Source organism: Pimephales promelas, chromosome 16, assembly GCF_988280905.1.
Source record: "Pimephales promelas chromosome 16, fPimPro1.hap1.1, whole genome shotgun sequence".
NCBI classification, from domain to species: Eukaryota; Metazoa; Chordata; class Actinopteri; order Cypriniformes; family Leuciscidae; genus Pimephales; species Pimephales promelas.
The window spans coordinates 35,228,674-35,250,768 of record NC_142784.1 but is presented as its reverse complement, the minus strand read 5'-3'; the positions used below and the strand labels follow the sequence as shown (position 1 = coordinate 35,250,768).

Below are 22,095 nucleotides of genomic sequence, written 5' to 3'. Positions count from 1 at the left end.
TTCAAAGTTCATACGGTGGGGAGATGAACACTTCACACGAGGGTGTTCGTTCGGGACACACTTTACCACGGTAAAAATCATTCCACAGAATTCTACAGGTTTCCCCCCAAAACAAAAACACCATTTATTTTCACTAGAGAAACTTCCGATGGTTTTCCACGAGGACAGGGGAACCCTGAAGAAGCAACGCAGAACCGTCTAGGCCTGATGTGGGCGGAGCTGGGACATGGGAGGAGCTTAGTATGGTGCAAAGTGGGTGGAGCTACACAAATGGGCGGGTCTTGGCTCTGTGAGAAGATTCTACGATCAATCACGACCAACACTGACGTCTCTTTCAGCCGGTGATTGTTCTGATCGAAGATGATACAGCAGAAAACGTGTCTGTCACAATACAGTCCTTCTGTTATTAACCACATCTAAATGATTCGTTCATTAGTTTACATCAGGCAGACTTTGCAACAGTATTATGGGAAAACACAATGAAATGAAGCGTTTTCAGCATCACTAGCTGATCGTGAGGTCGGAACTCTGCTCCAGTTTTCTGTGGGGATTCACACACATGCACTCAACCTTTCAGACACGCGGACGCCACTGGAAGGCAGTGAATGACAATATTCAGTTCTTGAAAAGAGCACCTTCTTTCTTTTTTCCATGTCATATTTTCCTCCTGATAATAAGACGGTCGTCCTGCTGGGGCGTAAGGGTGAGCGTGGATGATGGATGGAAACAGTCCGAGACGATCGACCGCTGAACATTAACACTGGAGAAGAGCCGAGAGAAGACACGGGAGGAGGAGCCAGAGTGATTGACACATGCAGCCTGAGGCGTTGATGTCCCGGCCCATCCCCGGTTCTGAGAGAGAGAATCAGACACACACACATGTGGTAATGTTGACATCTGCTGGTGAACATGCTGAACTGCATCAGTGTGTGTGTGTGTGTGTGTAAGAGAGAGAGAGAGAGAGAGAGAGAGAGAGAGAGAGAGAGAGAGTCAGACACACACACATGTGGTAATGTGGACATCTGCTGGTGAACATGCTGAACTGCATCAGTGTGTGTGTGTGTGTGTGTGTGTGTGTGTGTGTGTGAGAGAGAGAGAGAGAGAGAGAGAGAGAGAGAGAGAGAGAGAGTCAGACACACACATATGTGGTAATGTTGACATCTGCTGGTGAACATGCTGAACTGCATCAGTGTGTGTGTGTGTGTGTGTGTGTAAGAGAGAGAGAGAGAGAGAGAGAGAGAGAGAGAGAGAGAGAGAGAGAGAGAGAGTCAGACACACACATATGTGGTAATGTTGACATCTGCTGGTGAACATGCTGAACTGCATCAGTGTGTGTGTGTGTGTGTGTGTGTGTGTGTGTGTAAGAGAGAGAGAGAGAGAGAGAGAGAGAGAGAGAGAGAGAGAGTCAGACACACACACATGTGGTAATGTTGACATCTGCTGGTGAACATGCTGAACTCAGGGGCGTAGCACCAAATTCTGGGCCCTGTACACTCTCAATGTCAATGGGCCCCCTACACATGGCATTTTACGATGCGGGTTAGCAAAGTGAAAATTCAATTTTGAATGAAATGTATTTTTTTAATTATTTAAATATAAACAAATATAAACAGTGTTTAAATAATAAAATCAGATTATAGTAATGACTGGTTCTTTCATTCACCACCTGAATTGATGCATTTGGCCTACTTGTGCTCAAATACCTTTAAACCTTAGGCTACATCGGTTTTGTGTACTAACATTTTGATCCATGATACTGATGCAAGTTTTAAATGAAAAACATTTATTTTTAAATAGGAGAACACAAGAACACGAGAGACAACTGTACCCTCAGAAACCAGGTTAAACTGATGCTACCAACTTTCTCAGTTGGTCGCATCAGCATTTGATTTCGTCGCGGTTATTTTTTATTTTTTTTGCTACATGCCATGGGATTAATCAATGCATGCCGATGAATAGTGGTTTTAATGGACCAAAGCCAGTAAAGGCTTACCATAAATACCTGTAATATATTAATTATCATTGCCAAATTTCAGGATTTTCATGGATTTTGGACAGTAATTTTAATCTGTAATTTTAAGAATTTTAAATTTGAATTACATTCAATCTATCTATTTACATTTGAATCATAATCCTCTGTGTCTGTCATTTTTCTATTAGCATCATATTTCTATCTTTTAAAAATCATTAAACATTCAAATGTACATTACATTTTAAAAGATTAGAGTATTACAACAAGCTAAAACAGATTTTTCGTTATCAAATTTTATAAGTTAGTTCAAAATTCAGAAATCTCACACTCCTTACCTCCTGCATTTTGTAATAATTTGTTTCCTGAGACATTTTAATTTTTATATTTTTATTCATGAATTCGTAATTGGCGTGTTCCACCATCAGTATGCAATGCGCGCGTGACGTCTATGTGTCTTGCGGAAGAACACTGTTGCCGGAGCTACTTCTCTCCATAATGTCTATGGCGAGTCACGCAGTCACTGGGCAACTTCGCATCCGAGTCAACCCCGGGAATCCGGGATAAAAAAAAAAGTCCGAATATAAACACTTATAACAGGCGTAGTGATTCAGGATAAGTCAAAAACACGGTTTGGAAAATGGATTCATGATGTAGCCTACTCGTTCGTTTTGAACATAAGTTACGGACTGCAGTCTGCAGCAGCTGATACGACGGTCGGTGTTCTTTTGCGCGAGCGTCCACTCGTACATATGCGACGCGACCACATCACATACAATTTTAACTCGCACAATCAAATTCTCAAAAAAAATGGTCGCATATGAGACCAATTTGGTCGCAGTCTGGAACCCTGCATTAGCAGCAGCTGTCTGGAGTTGACTAAGTTACGTTAACTTTAATTGGATGTCACGTTAGGTGCATATAGCAAACTCAGTTCACCTTTTGGGAAGAAAGCAGTCATCAGCTGCTTCCCCGCATTCTGCCTCCCATCTTTTTCTTTCCTCTCTTTCTTTTTTTTAAAGCCCGATTTGGGCTTTTTGCACAGCATGATCAGATCAGGCTCCCGTTACAGGCTCTAGACTCACTGCGTTATTACTTGTTTGCCGCCCGCTGCGTCTATGGGCGGTCGACGCGTTGCGGACTAAACCATTTGGAAGGGGGTCCAGAGTGTCTGGCACTGAGTTCATTTTGGTCAATATTTTTTTTTTAAATTATTATTAATGACATCAATTGGAGGGCCCAATTAATTCTAATTAGGTTTAAAAAAAATTTTTTTTTAAATTGGTGGGATTTCAAAGGGCCCTCTCCCTAGACAGGGCCCTGGGTAGTCAGGTCCACTTTTCCCCCCACTACCACGCCCCTGGCTGAACTGCATCATGTGTGTGTGTGTGTGAGAGAGAGAGAGAGAGAGAGAGAGTCAGACACACACATATGTGGTAATGTTGACATCTGCTGGTGAACATGCTGAACTGCATCAGTGTGTGTGTGTGTGTGTGTGTGTGTGTGTGTGTGTAAGAGAGAGAGAGAGAGAGAGAGAGAGAGAGAGAGAGAGAGAGTCAGACACACACACATGTGGTAATGTTGACATCTGCTGGTGAACATGCTGAACTGCATCATGTGTGTGTGTGTGAGAGAGAGAGAGAGAGAGAGAGAGGCTCACTGTAGAGAAAGACGCTGGCGTTGTGGATGCCCAGTCTGTTGGTAGCGACACACGTGTAGTTTCCATAATCGTCCTCCGTGACGTTTGCGACCACCAGGAGCGTTCGAGATCCGACGATCTGAATACTGATGCTCTGAGAGCTGGACAGTCTGACAAAAACAAACACTCATACATTATTACTGCTGTAAATCAACCGAGTTTTACTGTCAGAGAACACCATCCATCACAAAAGTGCATCATACATGATAGAAAGTCTAAGGCCTTTAAAAGCCGTACAGCAAACCCATCTAATCTGGTGCCTATTACACGCCAAACTAAGATTGCTGTGGGGACAAAAAGTAAGACAATTAAGTTAGCACTTTTAAACATCCGCTCACTTAAAAATAAAACACTTCTAGTCAACGACTTAATAACCACATACAACCTGTATGGACTTTGTTTCTAAATGAAACTTGGCTAGAAGACAGCGGCAGGGGAACAGTCTTAAATGAAACATCCCCTCCAAACTTTACTTGTATGAGCGTCTGCAGAGTTTAGCTGCTCTTTTTAAAGATGTTTCTGAATGTAAGCAAATATCATTTGGGAATTACCCGTCTTTCGATTATTATTATTATTATTATTATTATAGTTTATTTTGATAGGGACAGATACAGATAACAAAGATACACTTTGACAGTGATCTGATGCATGTATCAATGTTTTTAGCCAAAGCGAATTTACAACATTAGTCCCTAGAAAGGCTTTTTTTAGTAAAATGCAATACATGCAATACAATACACGAGCAATACAAAACAATAAGGGCTTTTTGATAAGATGCAGTACAAGAATAAAAATACTAATAGAGAGAAAAATAATGGAACATAATATAAATGCCAAAAAAAAAATACAAAAAAGGCAGAGTCGACAAGAACTAAATATGCGAACAACACTGTTTCTGAATGAACCACAATTTGTTTTGTTTTTTTGAAGATATCTAGTGTCGGGATGCATTTCAGATGATCTGGCAGAGAATTCCACAATTTTGCCCCTTTCACTGAAACAGCAGTCTGAGCAAATGATGTTCAACAGAAAGGGATGTTACAGTTGCCTTTAAAAGCAGATCTGGTTAGTCTAGTACTTTGTTGCCTTGTTCTTATTTTGCAAAGCGGTAGTGGAGCAGCATCATTTAAACATTTAAATATTTATTTGGGTATTGTGTTAAAATGTGCTACATGTATTTTACTTATCATTATTTACAGGCCTCCAAAATACTCCAAAATGCAATCAACAATTCCCTCAGAGTTTGACTGTTTTGCCATTGTTGAAGATTTTAACATTCACATAGATAGAGATGCTTAAATGAAAACACTAGTGTGCTATTTATGAAGGCTATATCTTTAACACCAAGCATATCTGCTGACTCTGTTGATTTTTTATTTTTTTTTAGAAACTCAACAGCTGTGCAAAATATGAAAAGACAAAGCAGAAGAGCAGAGCGCATGTGGCGGAAGACAAAACTTGTAGTCCATTATAACATCTACAAAGACAGCATCCATGCATTTTATATCGAACTAGGCAAAGCTAGACAGACTTTCTTCCCAAATATTATAAACAGCAATATAGACCATTTCACAAGATGTAAACAACACTGGTCCAGAAGCACTTCCTGTTTCAGTTTTTTAACACTACATAAAAGCTGGGATAAAATACAACCAACAGAACATTTAAAACTGAATCAAAAAGTTAAACAAACATCTTTAAGATGTTTTACTTACATGTGAAATAAAGAAAACAGTTACAACCTGAAACAGGAAGTACTTCTGGACCAGTGTTGTTTACATCTTGTGAAATGGTCTATAAACAACACACACTCTCTTTTTGCTACTGTAGCGAGACTGACTAACCCCAGAACCAGTTGTCAAGCCCCTCCTGAAAAAGAGCAATCTGGATAAGACCATCTTGAGCAGTTATAGACCGATCTCAAATCTTCCTTTCATAGGCAAGATCATTGAAAAGGTTGTCTTCAATCAGCTCAACAAATTCTTAAGCTTAAATAGATACTTTGACAATTTTCAATCTGGTTTCCGATCGCATCACAGAGACAGCGCTCATTAAGATAATAAACGATAAATAAACGACCGCGGCTTTCTGGGATAGTCCTAAAATGGTTCAGGTCATACTTAGAAGGGAGAGTTATTATGTGAGTATAGGGGACCATAAGTCTGAGTGGACATCCATGACTTGCGGAGTCCCTCAGGGCTCGATTCTTGCACCACTTCTATTTAACCTGTATATGCTCCCAATGAGCCAAGTAATGAGAAAGAACCAAATCGCTTACCACAGCTACGCAGACGACACACAGCTCTACTTAGGCCCTGTTTACACGAGAACGCTTGTGGGTGAAAACGTGAAAATATTTGGTCGGATGTGCCTTTCGTTTACACGGCAACAGCGTTTTTGGGGCTTAAAAACGCAAAAAAAGTGAAACCACCCTCCAGAGTGGAAATCTTAAAAACACTCCACCACCGCGTTCCTGTGTAAACGGTAAAAACGCAAAAGTCTGCTTGACAGTGAAGGTTGTACGCAGGTGCACAGACTAGCCAGGCTAGTCTCTCATATTGTCCCACAGCAACATTAAAATAGTGCAGATTAGTATACAATGTTTTATAATAATAATTTATTATGGGGTGGTGATGGCGCAGTGGTTAAGACACATGCCTGTGGTGTGAGAGACCCGGGTTCGAATCCACTGTGAGACACCAATGTGTCCCTGAGCAAGACACTTAACCCCTGTTTGCTCCAGAGGCGAGCAACCTCTGACATATATAGCAATTGTAAGTTGCTTTGGATAAAAGTGTCAGCTGAAAGAATAAATGTAAATTTATCATATTTAACCCTCAGGTGCTCTTCGTTTTGGAGTCACACTTGTTATCTTCCCGGTCAAAAGTGACCGGACACCTAAAAATGAAACTTTCTTCATCCCAGTAAAACCAATGCAATTTATTTTTGTACTATAATATTTATTATTTTTAATTTAGTATTTTGAGACAGTTTGATTGAATTTATTAATATTTATGCAATATTTATGGTTTATTTTTGCCATGGAAAAGTATATATATTTTTCTAAATATATATAATTTTTTAAAAATAATTATGAATACAGTATTTTAGTATACTATAGAGTCTTGGCCTTCAGAAAAAAATATTTTTTGAAGAAAATTAGCACCATCTAGTTACAGTATAGAGAAAAAGCGTAGAATCATGGTGTAATCACTAGCCTTCGTTTCGGAGTCACACTTGTTATCTTCCCGGTCAAAAGTGACCGGACACCTAAAAATGAAACTTTCTCCATCCCAGTAAAACCGATGCAATTTATTTTTGTTCAGTTATATTTTTTCTTTTTAATTTTGTATTTTGAGCCAATTTGATGTTACTTATTAATATTTATGCAATATTTATGGTCCATTTTTGCAATTGAAAATAATACAAACTTTTTTTTATATATACATTTTTTATTTTATTTATTTTTTTTAGCAGTATTTTAGGTTAAAATAGAGACTAGGCCTTCCAAAAAATATTTTTGAAGGCAGATTAGCGCCATCTGGTAAGAGTATGGAGAGAAAGCGTAGAACCATGTTGTAACCACTAGATGAAATGTACAGTTCTCTATGGAGAGGCATGTGAATTCCCCAGCTGTTCATGGACACGTTTACTTATTTTTTTTTGTTATAGGTGGATTTCAACATATATTTAAACAATCTCAAAGACTATTTCTTATCAAGTTTTAGATTTTTAGTGATTTAAAGTTTTAGATTTAATAGTGATTTAATGTCCATTTCATTCATTTAACGTATTTGATATTGGGGGCATCCAAGTTATTTCACATATTTGAAAAAAAAATTATAAGTAATGTAATAGTTACTTTCCCTGGTAATTAGTTACTTTTATAATGATCTTACTAACTCAGTTACTATTTGTAAGAAGTAACTAGTAACTATAACTAATTACTTTTTTAAGTAAACGTTCCCTAACTAGTTTAATGTAAGGAAATATTAAGGCAATGTTAGAGGAATAACCTTAAGAAAACTTTCCTGGCTAAACAAAAGCAAACCATTACGATGGTTGTTTTGGGAAGGTTCTGGGAACCAAAGCTTACTGGCTGGGTTACAGGAGCAGATTAGGGTTAGTTAGGGTTAGGTTAGGGTTGGTTAGGGTCGGTTAAGGTTGGTTAGGGTTAGGTTAGGGTTGGTTAGGCTTAGTTTGGGTTAGTTATATGGTTAGGTTAGGGTTGGTTAAGGTTAGTTAGGGTTGGTTAGGGTTGACTGACCTGCGCTCCTCTCTGAACCACTCAAACTCTGGCTGAGGAACCGCAGACGCCTCGCAGTGCAGAACTCCTGCCTGTCCCACTGGCGTCTCGGAGCTGCGCACCTCCTTTATATACGGCGGGTCTGTGGACACACACATCCGTCTGTTCTCACAAACACACAACTGTCACACAACAGTCTGATCTTGTGGACATGTACTTACAATTGACCACCACATTGACGTATTTGACATCGGGTGTGGACACGTCATTGCTCGCTTTACATTCGTAACGTCCGGCCTGAGAGCGAACAATCCCAGAGATCTCCAGATACTCGCCCACGTCTAGAGGCTCGGCTGTTGAACACACACACACACACACACACACGCACACACACACACACACACACACGTCATCATCATAGTTTGGCTTGTCCAGCAGAAGGTGCATGTGAGGCTCTTCCAGATCACAGCACTAACATAACATCAGTGAGTGAGTGAGGAATAATAATCCAACAACATCAACAACCTAGCTGAGAAAAACATCGCGCACACACACACACACACACACACACACACACACACACACACACACACACACACACACACACACACACACTGATGTGGTCAGCTTTTCATCAGGAAGTTGAAAAGCGTTTCAGAGCACGAGTGAGCAGAGGGGTTGCTCCTTTTTACATACTCATGTTTTATTAATGAGCATCATTTACCACAGCGAGGCACAATGCATTTATTTGGGGAATACTAATTTATGTAAAACCATGAAATTGGCAAAGTTCAGCAGAACTGAAAGATCACAGACACAATAAATACACTTAATGTGTTCACACACACACACACACAAACTGGCACATCACTCTATTGAGTAGAAGAAAAATATAATAATTATGTAACTTAATTTAAACAAAGTTTATTAAATTTATCATATAAATTTTTCAGTATAAATTAGGTGTTTATAAAAGATTGAACCCTAACCCTAACCTAACACACATCTACGGTGAGTCTGTGAGAATGTGTGTGTGTGTGTGTGTGTTTGTGTGTGTGAATGTGTGAGTGTGTGTGTGTTTGTGTGGTGTGTGTGTGCGCACTGTTTTGACCTACATTATGAGGATGCAATGTCCTTATATTGTGGTGTGAAAATGTAAAAATGAAGTAAGCTCGTGTGCGAGTCGCGGAACAGCAGAAATGTGAATCTTGTGTTTCTGTTCAATAACTAGCATGAATCCTTCAGTATAAATGAGTTATTTAAAGGGACACTCCACCCATTTGCATTAAGCTTTCCATTGTTAGAAACCCAGTTATACTATTGAATGATTGCTCAACACTCTCTCATTTTCCCCTGAGATGAGAGAAATCTGCTATTTACCTTTTTCACTTCCTCCTACAGTGACATAAAAATCGTAATTTTACCTCATTGTAGGAGGAAGTGTAAGGGGGGGGGGGATTTCTGTAAAGACTACAAGCACTGATCCCACCCTTTCAAACCCGCCCATAGAGGGTTGGGTCTAATGCGCTAACAGACCAATCACAGAACAGAGCCAGTGCGTTTGATTTCACCGGCAGAAAGTTTTTGAAAATATGGACGAAGGTACTGAATACGCAGACGGATGCACTATGGGGGATGGGGATAACACATAGTGTCAGCCATCTTTTTTTGGAAGCTAAGCTAGCAGGCTCTTGTTCTGTCGAGAAAGCTGAGTAGTAACTTTTGCTGTCCTCTTTACCGTCCTCTTTTTCCTGGACATGTCCAGCCGTCGATGTCCGGGATTCAGGTTTGGCTTTCTGCAGTCGCCATTCATTGTTTACATGCACAGCTTTTGTTTCAGTCTAACTGAATTCATTCACTCGTCCCGCTCGCCACAGTAAACATGACTCGCGTCGTTCTCCCGCGGCCCTCACTCGTCCCGCTCGCCACAGTAAACATGACTCGCGTCGTTCTCCCGCGGCCCTCACTCGTCCCGCTCGCCACAGTAAACATGACTCGCGCCGTTCTCCCGCTGCCCTCACTCGTCCCGCTCGCCACAGTAAACACGACTCGCGCCGTTCTCCCGCGGCCCTCACTCGTCCCGCTCGCCACAGTAAACATGACTCGCGCCGTTCTCCCGCGACCCTCACTCGTCCCGCTCGCCACAGTAAACATGACTCGCGCCGTTCTCCCGCGGCCCTCACTCGTCCCGCTCGCCACAGTAAACATGACTCGCGCCGTTCTCCCGCGACCCTCACTCGTCCCGCTCGCCACAGTAAACATGACTCGCGCCGTTCTCCCGCGGCCCTCACTCGTCCCGCTCGCCACAGTAAACATGACTCGCGCCGTTCACCCGCGTCCCTCAATCGTCCCGCTCGCCACAGTAAACATGACTCGCGCCGTTCTCCCGCGGCCCTCACTCGTCCCGCTCGCCACAGTAAACATGACTCGCGCCGTTCACCCGCGTCCCTCACTCGTCCCGCTCGCCACAGTAAACATGACTCGCGCCGTTCTCCCGCGGCCCTCACTCGTCCCGCTCGCCACAGTAAACATGACTCGCGCCGTTCTCCCGCGGCCCTCACTCGTCCCGCTCGCCACAGTAAACATGACTCGCGCCGTTCACCCGCGGCCCTCACTCGTCCCGCTCGCCACAGTAAACATGACTCACGCCGTTCTCCCGCGGCCCTCACTCGTCCCGCTCGCCACAGTAAACATGACTCGCGCCGTTCTCCCGCGGCCCTCACTCGTCCCGCTCGCCACAGTAAACATGACTCGCGCCGTTCTCCCGCGACCCTCACTCGTCCCGCTCGCCACAGTAAACATGACTCATGCCGTTCTCCCGCGGCCCTCACTCGTCCCGCTCGCCACAGTAAACATGACTCGCGCCGTTCTCCCGCGACCCTCACTCGTCCCGCTCGCCACAGTAAACATGACTCGCGCCGTTCTCCCGCGGCCCTCACTCGTCCCGCTCGCCACAGTAAACATGACTCGCGCCGTTCTCCCGCTGCCCTCACTCGTCCCGCTCGCCACAGTAAACATGACTCGCGCCGTTCTCCCGCTGCCCTCACTCGTCCCGCTCGCCACAGTAAACACGACTCGCGCCGTTCTCCCGCTGCCCTCACTCGTCCCGCTCGCCACAGTAAACATGACTCATGCCGTTCTCCCGCGGCCCTCACTCGTCCCGCTCGCCACAGTAAACATGACTCGCGCCGTTCTCCCGCGACCCTCACTCGTCCCGCTCGCCACAGTAAACATGACTCGCGCCGTTCTCCCGCGACCCTCACTCGTCCCGCTCGCCACAGTAAACATGACTCGCGCCGTTCTCCCGCGGCCCTCAATCGTCCCGCTCGCCACAGTAAACATGACTCGCGCCGTTCTCCCGCGGCCCTCACTCGTCCCGCTCGCCACAGTAAACATGACTCGCGCCGTTCTCCCGCTGCCCTCACTCGTCCCGCTCGCCACAGTAAACACGACTCGCGCCGTTCTCCCGCGACCCTCACTCGTCCTGCTCGCCACAGTAAACATGACTCGCGCCGTTCTCCCGCGGCCCTCACTCGTCCTGCTCGCCACAGTAAACACGACTCGCGCCGTTCTCCCGCGGCCCTCACTCGTCCCTCTCGCCACAGTAAACATGACTCGCGCCGTTCTCCCGCGGCCCTCACTCGTCCCGCTCGCCACAGTAAACACGACTCGCGCCGTTCTCCCGCTGCCCTCACTCGTCCCGCTCGCCACAGTAAACATGACTCGCGCCGTTCTCCCGCGGCCCTCACTCGTCCCGCTCGCCACAGTAAACATGACTCGTGCCGTTCTCCCGCGGCCCTCACTCGTCCCGCTCGCCACAGTAAACATGACTCGCGCCGTTCTCCCGCGGCCCTCACTCGTCCCGCTCGCCACAGTAAACACGACTCGCGCCGTTCTCCCGCTGCCCTCACTCGTCCCGCTCGCCACAGTAAACATGACTCGCGCCGTTCTCCCGCGGCCCTCACTCGTCCCGCTCGCCACAGTAAACATGACTCGTGCCGTTCTCCCGCGGCCCTCACTCGTCCCGCTCGCCACAGTAAACATGACTCGCGCCGTTCACCCGCGGCCCTCACTCGTCCCGCTCGCCACAGTAAACATGACTCGCGCCGTTCTCCCGCGGCCCTCACTCGTCCCGCTCGCCACAGTAAACATGACTCGCGCCGTTCTCCCGCGACCCTCACTCGTCCCGCTCGCCACATTAAACATGACTCGCACCGTTCACCCGCGTCCCTCACTCGTCCCGCTCGCCACAGTAAACATGACTCACGCCGTTCTCCCGCGGCCCTCACTCGTCCCGCTCGCCACAGTAAACATGACTCGCGCCGTTCTCCCGCGGCCCTCACTCGTCCCGCTCGCCACAGTAAACATGACTCGCGCCGTTCACCCGCGGCCCTCACTCGTCCCGCTCGCCACAGTAAACATGACTCGCGCCGTTCTCCCGCGGCCCTCACTCGTCCCGCTCGCCACAGTAAACATGACTCACGCCGTTCTCCCGCGGCCCTCACTCGTCCCGCTCGCCACAGTAAACATGACTCGCGCCGTTCACCCGCGTCCCTCAATCGTCCCGCTCGCCACAGTAAACATGACTCGCGCCGTTCTCCCGCTGCCCTCACTCGTCCCGCTCGCCACAGTAAACATGACTCGCGCCGTTCACCCGCGGCCCTCACTCGTCCCGCTCGCCACAGTAAACATGACTCGCGCCGTTCTCCCGCGGCCCTCACTCGTCCCGCTCGCCACAGTAAACATGACTCGCGCCGTTCTCCCGCGACCCTCACTCGTCCCGCTCGCCACAGTAAACATGACTCGCGCCGTTCTCCCGCTGCCCTCACTCGTCCCGCTCGCCACAGTAAACATGACTCGCGCCGTTCTCCCGCGGCCCTCACTCGTCCCGCTCGCCACAGTAAACATGACTCGCGCCGTTCACCCGCGGCCCTCACTCGTCCCGCTCGCCACAGTAAACATGACTCGCGCCGTTCACCCGCGGCTCTCACTCGTCCCGCTCGCCACAGTAAACATGACTCGCGCCGTTCACCCGCGTCCCTCAATCGTCCCGCTCGCCACAGTAAACATGACTCGCGCCGTTCTCCCGCTGCCCTCACTCGTCCCGCTCGCCACAGTAAACATGACTCGCGCCGTTCTCCCGCGGCCCTCACTCGTCCCGCTCGCCACAGTAAACATGACTCGCGCCGTTCTCCCGCGGCCCTCACTCGTCCCGCTCGCCACAGTAAACATGACTCGCGCCGTTCACCCGCGTCCCTCACTCGTCCCGCTCGCCACAGTAAACATGACTCGCGCCGTTCTCCCGCGGCCCTCACTCGTCCCGCTCGCCACAGTAAACATGACTCGCGCCGTTCTCCCGCTGCCCTCACTCGTCCCGCTCGCCACAGTAAACATGACTCGCGCCGTTCTCCCGCGGCCCTCACTCGTCCCGCTCGCCACAGTAAACATGACTCGCGCCGTTCTCCCGCTGCCCTCACTCGTCCCGCTCGCCACAGTAAACATGACTCGCGCCGTTCACCCGCGTCCCTCACTCGTCCCGCTCGCCACAGTAAACATGACTCGCGCCGTTCTCCCGCGGCCCTCACTCGTCCCGCTCGCCACAGTAAACATGACTCGCGCCGTTCTCCCGCTGCCCTCACTCGTCCCGCTCGCCACAGTAAACACGACTCGCGCCGTTCTCCCGCGACCCTCACTCGTCCCGCTCGCCACAGTAAACATGACTCGCGCCGTTCACCCGCGGCCCTCACTCGTCCCGCTCGCCACAGTAAACATGACTCGCGCCGTTCACCCGCGGCCCTCACTCGTCCCGCTCGCCACAGTAAACATGACTCGCGCCGTTCTCCCGCGGCCCTCACTCGTCCCGCTCGCCACAGTAAACACGACTCGCGCCGTTCTCCCGCGACCCTCACTCGTCCCGCTCGCCACAGTAAACATGACTCGCGCCGTTCTCCCGCTGCCCTCACTCGTCCCGCTCGCCACAGTAAACATGACTCGCGCCGTTCTCCCGCTGCCCTCACTCGTCCCGCTCGCCACAGTAAACATGACTCGCGCCGTTCACCCGCGTCCCTCACTCGTCCCGCTCGCCACAGTAAACATGACTCGCGCCGTTCTCCCGCGACCCTCACTCGTCCCGCTCGCCACAGTAAACATGACTCGCGCCGTTCTCCCGCGACCCTCACTCGTCCCGCTCGCCACAGTAAACATGACTCGCGCCGTTCTCCCGCGACCCTCACTCGTCCCGCTCGCCACAGTAAACATGACTCGCGCCGTTCACCCGCGACCCTCACTCGTCCCGCTCGCCACAGTAAACATGACTCGCGCCGTTCTCCCGCGACCCTCACTCGTCCCGCTCGCCACAGTAAACATGACTCGCGCCGTTCTCCCGCGGCCCTCACTCGTCCCGCTCGCCACAGTAAACATGACTCACGCCGTTCTCCCGCGACCCTCACTCGTCCCGCTCGCCACAGTAAACATGACTCGCGCCGTTCTCCCGCGACCCTCACTCGTCCCGCTCGCCACAGTAAACATGACTCGCGCCGTTCTCCCGCGGCCCTCACTCGTCCCGCTCGCCACAGTAAACATGACTCGCGCCGTTCTCCCGCGGCCCTCACTCGTCCCGCTCGCCACAGTAAACATGACTCGCGCCGTTCTCCCGCGGCCCTCACTCGTCCCGCTCGCCACAGTAAACATGACTCGCGCCGTTCACCCGCGTCCCTCACTCGTCCCGCTCGCCACAGTAAACATGACTCGCGCCGTTCTCCCGCGGCCCTCACTCGTCCCGCTCGCCACAGTAAACATGACTCGCGCCGTTCACCCGCGGCCCTCACTCGTCCCGCTCGCCACAGTAAACATGACTCGCGCCGTTCTCCCGCGGCCCTCACTCGTCCCGCTCGCCACAGTAAACATGACTCGCGCCGTTCTCCCGCTGCCCTCACTCGTCCCGCTCGCCACAGTAAACATGACTCGCGCCGTTCTCCCGCGACCCTCACTCGTCCCGCTCGCCACAGTAAACATGACTCGCGCCGTTCTCCCGCGGCCCTCACTCGTCCCGCTCGCCACAGTAAACATGACTCGCGCCGTTCTCCCGCGGCCCTCACTCGTCCCGCTCGCCACAGTAAACATGACTCGCGCCGTTCTCCCGCGGCCCTCACTCGTCCCGCTCGCCACAGTAAACATGACTCGCGCCGTTCACCCGCGACCCTCACTCGTCCCGCTCGCCACATTAAACATGACTCGCGCCGTTCTCCCGCTGCCCTCACTCGTCCCGCTCGCCACAGTAAACATGACTCGCGCCGTTCTCCCGCGACCCTCACTCGTCCCGCTCGCCACAGTAAACATGACTCGCGCCGTTCTCCCGCGGCCCTCACTCGTCCCGCTCGCCACAGTAAACATGACTCGCGCCGTTCTCCCGCGGCCCTCACTCGTCCCGCTCGCCACAGTAAACATGACTCGCGCCGTTCTCCCGCGGCCCTCACTCGTCCCGCTCGCAGCAGAATATAGAAACAAGACCAGAGTGATTTTGGATGAATATTTCACACGCTGGCGTGCGATAAAAGCACAGGTTGGGCTTCCCACTGATGCCGCAGTCACAAAGATTCTACTAGACAGGTAAGTTTATCATGCTATTTGGAGTAATCCATTTAAAATCACTGCTAGAAAAGTTAATGTAAGCTATGATTAGTGATGCTAGCCCTGGCACAAGTCATGCACGGTAAACACGGTAAACATCTCAATTTGTCTAAACTAGCCCTATGACCAAATGGAAAATGGTCTCACGCTGAAATATTCTAAAACCGTTCGATAATTCCAATGTATTCACCATAGTATATTTATTACACAAATGCAACAAGCTACTTCTCCATTACACATCATGTCTTCAGTCCTCGGTCACTCAATCGATCTGTATAATAAGTAAATAAAACACAGAAGGGCATTTGGCATTTTGTCTTGCATGAATGTTTTTGAGTTAGTTTATAATTTGCAACATAATTGTGCCACCAAACGTGACTACTCAAATTTGGATGCCCTTTTTAAAAAAAATGGAGAGGGCGGGTCTAAAATTCGGAAAGATCCTCCGCTATACCTTTAATGTGAAGTCGGTTAATGTGAAGACTGAGCTGGTTTAGAGCTGATTTAGAGCTGATTTGGTGCTGGTTTAGGGCTGGTTTAGTGCTAATTTAGATCAGGTTTAGAGCTGGTTTAGTGCTGGTTTAAGGCTGGTTTAGGGCTGGAGTAAAGCTGCGTTAGTGCTGGTTTAGAGCTGGTTTAGAGCTGTTTAATTGCTGGTGTAAAGCTGCTTTAGAGCTGGTTTAGAGCTGTTAAAGTGCTGGTTTAGATCTGGTTTAGATCTGGTTTAGATCTGGTTTAGAGCTGGTTTAGAGCTGGTTTAGAGCTGATTTGGTGCTGGTTTAGGGCTGGTGTAAAGCTGCTTTAGTGCTGTGTAGAGCTGATTTTGTTGCTGGTTTAGTGCTGGTTTAGGGCTGGTTTAGTGCTAATTTAGAGCAGGTTTATAGCTGGTTTAGTGCTGGTTTAGAGCTGGTTTAAGGCTGGAGTAAAGCTGCTTTAGTGCTGGTTTAGAGCTGGTTTAGAGCTGTTTAATTGCTGGTGTAAAGCTGCTTTAGTGCTGGTTTAGAGCTGGTTTAGTGCTGGTTTAATGCTGGTTTAATGCTGGTATAGTGCTGGTATAGTGCTGGTTTAGAGCTGGTTTAGTGCTGGTTAAGTGCTGGTTTAGTGCTGGTTTAGAGCTGGTTTAGTGCTGGTTTAGAGCTGGTTTAGTGCTGGTTTAGAGCTGGTTTAGTGCTGGTTTAGTGCTGGTTTAGAGCTGATGTAAAGCTGGTTTAGTGCTGGTTTAATGCTGGTGTAAAGCTGGTTTAGTGCTGGTTTAGAGCTGGTTTAGTGCTGGTGTAAAGCTGGTTTAGTGCTGGTTTGGGGCAGGTGTAAAGCTGGTTTAGTGCTGGTTTGGGGCAGGTGTAAAGCTGGTTTAGTGCTGGTTTAGTGCTGTTTAGTGCTGGTTTAGAGCTGGTTTAGGACTCCGAACTGGTTTTAGGTTACACTGATAACACTTGATTAAGGTTCCAGCTGGTAAAAAGCCTTTGCCTTTGACCTTTAGTGACCTTATGTGGGGAGCAGAGTCTCCAACCATCACTGCATCGACCCAGTGCCTCTCACACACACACACACACACACACACCGCTGGTCAATACTTTAAACAGGATTCAGCTCTTTTCAGTAAATGTGGCTCCCAGCGCGTCAGCTTTAGTCGATGAGAAAGATCTTCAGGACAACAGATACACTGTGAACATGAAACCACTGATCAACCACACACACACAGACACGCACAAGCACACGCTAATAAAAAAGCTGCTCTACATGATTCACACGTTTCTCTCGCAGAAAGAACATGCTGACCGAATCCAGTCAGAGCGATGGAGATCTTCTGACACTCGAACCAAAGACCACTTTAGACTGACGGTTGCTAGGGTATTATGAGTGGTTTCTATGTCTTCTTTCTGTCTGGTGTTCAAGAGTCCTGTAGCCTATAGCAAAGACTGACCTGAGGACCAGAGGTTTGGCAGCAGCTGATTGGCTCTCTCTCACCTGACGGGTTGAGTAGTCTCCAGGTGATGGAGGGATCTGGCCTCCCATTGGCCAAACACGTCAACGTCACGTTACTGCCCTCGTTCACAGTGATGTCCTCCGACACTTTATAGATGATCGCAGGAACTGAAAGAGAAAAACCAGAGCAGAACGACATGAGCAGAGGGATGCTGGAAGATTAGTGTTCAGATACACGTCTCTTCAGTCCGCCTGACCTCGTGACGTACGCTCATAATAAACTCCGTGTTCAATGAGGATTTTGTAGAGCATCAATAAAGTCAAACGCATGTGGAAATAACACACACACATCATCAGTTACGGGCTGCAGACACTTCCATCCATTACACCAAAACTTGTCTGATCAATGCACACACAATCCCACATATTCATCAAACCCATGCACCATTTAATGACGCTCTTTGTCATTTTCCTGATTTACTGATTCTGAGATCAAGACTGAAACAAACTCAGAGCTGCAGCTTCAGCAAAGCAAACCTGCAATAAATCAGACAGTCATTTATCACGCCTGTGAACATTCACTCGCAAAGCCCGCCCCATCTATACTAGACCCCGCCCCTTCAATCACAAACTCTACCCCATTTGACCCAAACCCCTCCCCTTTAGTATCATCTCCGTCCAGGCCCCTCCCCCACCACTCTGAGGATTCAGTTCAATAAGGGAGTTCAGTTCAATAAAGGAATTATGCAAATCAGGTTACACGCCTACAACATTTATACTGATCACAATGTGCACAAAGTTCTTTATGTTAAAGGTACAGTGGAAATGACCACAGAATACCAAAATACAGCCTGGACTGACATCATATAATATGACAGCTGGGCAAAAGTAACCATTGAATGTGAGGCCATTAAAGCATCCGGGAGAACGAGAGCTCCGAGCTGTTCAGGACGAGATGAAGACCTTCGGTTAGTAAATAGACGACATGAAGACTCACGTCCTCGAATGTAGGGTAGTAAATGGACAGTCGTCAGTGTCTGATAAATGATGTTCACTAGGTGGCAGATTGAGTCTGTTCCTCACAGCAGTGGCTCTACACTCCATTCTCTCTCTCTCGCCCTCTCTCTCTTTGCCAATCACTGTTGCCTTTTTTTTAAAACACACACACACACACACACACACACACACACACACTCTCTCTCTCTTCTCAGAGCGGCTCTGTCTTTCTCTCTAACATGCATGAAATTGGAATTGTAGTTGAAGCAGGACAGACAAGAAAATACATGTTTCTCCAAGCCCAACAAGAATAGACTCATAACCGCACCCAGACACACACACACACACACACACACACACACACACACACACACTGTTATGTTCCACATGTGTTTTTGTATTTTGTATTGTTTTTCAATTTTGTGCTTTTGTCTCTATTTGTTTCTACAAATTATTCATAGGTTATGATCATTGGAAAATATGGCTGTCCATTACCATTTACCATTTACTAACAACGTCATACATCATGACCAACCAATCCGCTGGCAGTTTAAAAGGCCCCATTGACAAGGAGTGAGCAGATCAGCACTAGATCTCATTCAACACCCGTGCCTTTGAGATAAAATGTCAGTAGAGTCGTGATCAGCACACGTTAATGTTTGTTTATGCTGTGGTTTCGAAACATTTCTTTGTGCAATTTTTGCATTTTTCTTTTGGTAGGTAGTTGAAATTCTGTTTTGGTTATTTCATTGATTTGGCGACGCTCTTTTTTTCTTGGATTTCTATTTACTTGTTTACGTACGCTCGGGCCCTTAAGAGAGAAGCCAGACAAATGGAGAGTAGCTGGAAGAAAACAAAATTAGACGTTTTTCGTATTTCATGGAAAGAGAGCACGATTGCATACAGAGAGGCCTTAAAATCTGCTTATTTTTCAACAATCTTAGAAGAAAACAAATGCAACCCTGGGTATTTATTCGAAACAGTATCCAAATGAATGAAAAATTAAACTTCAACACCAGACGTTTTCAAACAGCACATTAGTAATGACTTTATGAACTTCTTCTCTTACAAGATTGATAATACCAGGGAAAAAACTATGCAACCGTCTACTAGAGTATCGCATCACAAGTGCATAGAGTCCCTGACAAAAAAAATTGATTCATTCATTACTATAGAAGAGGAAGTTTTAGCAAAACTTAGAAGAGGAGGATTAATGATCTCAATATCATTAATTCATCTTTGTCATTAGAATACGTACTAAAAAGTTTTAAGCTGGCTATGATTAAACCACTTGATCATTAAACTTGATCCTACAGAATTTCTCAGTTACAGGCCAATCTCGAATCTGCCTTTACTGTCAAAGACACTGGAAAAAGCAGTATCCTCACAACTGTGTTCCTTTCGTTAAAGAAATGATATCTGCGAGGATTTTCAGTCAGGATTTAGACCACATCATAGTACCGAGACAGCTCTCATTAGAGGCACACATGATCTGCTATTATCATCTGATCGTGGTGGTATCTCTCTATTAGTGTTACTCGATCTTAGTGCTGCATTTGATACCATCAACCACAACAGTTTTTAAATAGACACGAAACAGACAATATGTTGGCTTTAATGGAATTGCATTAGCATGGTTCAAATAATACTTCTCTAACCGTTATCAGTTTGTAGCAGTAAATTAAGAGATGTCTTATCGATTACAAGTTCAGTATGGCGTACCACAAGGCTCAGTACTAGGACCGCTGCTGTTCACCTTAATGCTACCCTTAGGAGATATCATTAGGAAGCATAGCATTGGTTTTCCCTGTTATGCTGTATATTTCTTCACTCCCCGACGATTCACAAAGTGAAAGGAATGCAGAGCTGATATAAAAATCTGGATGACCAGTAATTTCCTACAAGTAAATTCTGAAAAAACAGAGATTCTAATTATTGGCCAAAAACTTCCTGACATACTAACCAGCAATACTGTCTAACACTTGATGGCAGCTTTGTCAAGTCATCGTCGTCAGCTAGAAACCTGTGTGTGCATTTGAAACTCATGTGTCTAGCATATGTAAAACCACATTCTTCCGTCTTAAAATATATATATAAATTACGCCATATGCTCTCATTGACAAATGCGAAACAGTTAGTTCATGCGTTCATGACATCGAGGCTAGATTATTGTAATATACAGACGGTGGACCTGCACCTGGACACGGCCACAACGCATCCCTGCAGTGCCAGCCTCATCAGCGCAGTGAAGGCCTCATGGACACCTCAACAAACTCGTCTCCATACCGGCGTGATGACGACCTCCAACCAGGGGGAATACTGTGAATGTTCTGATCCATTCTGACCTCTGACCTGTAATGCTGCCTGGATCATAATCACACACTGTTCCTTCGTTGGCCAGAGGAGAACTGAGCGACTGAGTCTGGGTTCTCCCGAGGGTTTCTCCATTCTGTCCCTGATGGAGGTTTGGTCCCTTGCCACTGTTGCCTTGGCTTTTGGCTTGCTTAGTTGGGGACATTTAATATTCAACAATATGATTGAGCTGCCTTACTTCAGGTGAACGATGACGCAGATTTCTTCCAGAAACAAACTTGTATTATTTTCATGTTATCACTGTGAAGCTGCTTTGATACAATCTTTATTGTAAAAAGTGGTATATAAATAAAGGTGACTTGATAGGTGACTCTTTTATATGTATAATCTGTTTTGTAAACTCCTTGCACCTTTTCAATAAAAACATAGTTAACTAAAATTGTTCTACTTCTTTGTTGTTTCTGCTACTTGCACCCATGGCAACAGTTGTATCTCACTTAAATGTTGTGCAATCATCCCATTAACATCTTCAAGCACGTAACACAGACACACACACACTCAGGCATACTCTCACACACACACGCACACACACACACTCAGACACATATTGTGTCAGTGTTGAAGATCATCAGAGCGAACGCTTCCTTTCTGTCTAAAACGCACACCAGAACAATAAACCTCCCGAGTTTGATCGATTCTGAAGATGAACGACATTTGGCTGTAATTTATTTAGTCAGGAGCCGTCCTTTATTTTGTGCTGCATCGCAGAGCTGCTCGTATTAATCTTGAGGAAAACTTGCACAGCCAAGTGGATCTTCTCTAATTGTATAAAGATTTATGATTTTGCTCAAACAAAACTGCACCATACAATACAAAGACTAATGAACATGTTCCTGCATGAAAAACAAGAATGGGCGTTTTTCTGCTCCCGGGAGGCAGCGGGACTAACTCTGGCCAAAACCACTAACGGGAAGAACATGAGCGCCAGGAGAACCTGCACATGTGACTGAGTAGAGCTTCCAAACAGCTTTACAGAAATCATGTTAACATTTATCAGAGAAACTAAACACTGGCTGATGCCTGCTTAAAAGCCAAGCTGAGTGCACTGTATTGTGGGATACAGCATCTCATGCATGCATTATGACAATCTCAGAAGATCATCCCAGTGTTTCTCTCACACACACACACACACACACACACAGAGCATCTGCAGTACATACTAAATATTCAGCAGTGAGACTTTCTGTACACTCTCATGCAGAACACACATTAAAGAGAACTTAAAATGTTTTATTTTTTGATCATCAATGTTGCTGA

The 22,095-nt window shown here is 46.9% G+C and overlaps 1 protein-coding gene across 2 annotated transcripts in view; it reads right to left on the bottom strand.

Moving 5' to 3' along the window:
- Positions 1-472: 472 nt before the first annotated feature.
- Positions 473-22,095, bottom strand: part of lsamp (limbic system associated membrane protein) — a 136,418-nt gene continuing 114,795 nt past the window's right edge. For both annotated transcript variants that reach the window (XM_039670026.2, XM_039670025.2), the window contains 5 exons: positions 17,512-17,637; positions 8,136-8,267; positions 7,936-8,056; positions 3,630-3,778; positions 473-852 (listed from right to left, as the gene is read on the bottom strand). In XM_039670026.2, the coding sequence (XP_039525960.1) occupies positions 755-852; positions 3,630-3,778; positions 7,936-8,056; positions 8,136-8,267; positions 17,512-17,637 (626 nt within the window). In that variant the 3' untranslated portion in view covers positions 473-754. The remainder of the gene's footprint in view (positions 853-3,629; positions 3,779-7,935; positions 8,057-8,135; positions 8,268-17,511; positions 17,638-22,095) is intronic.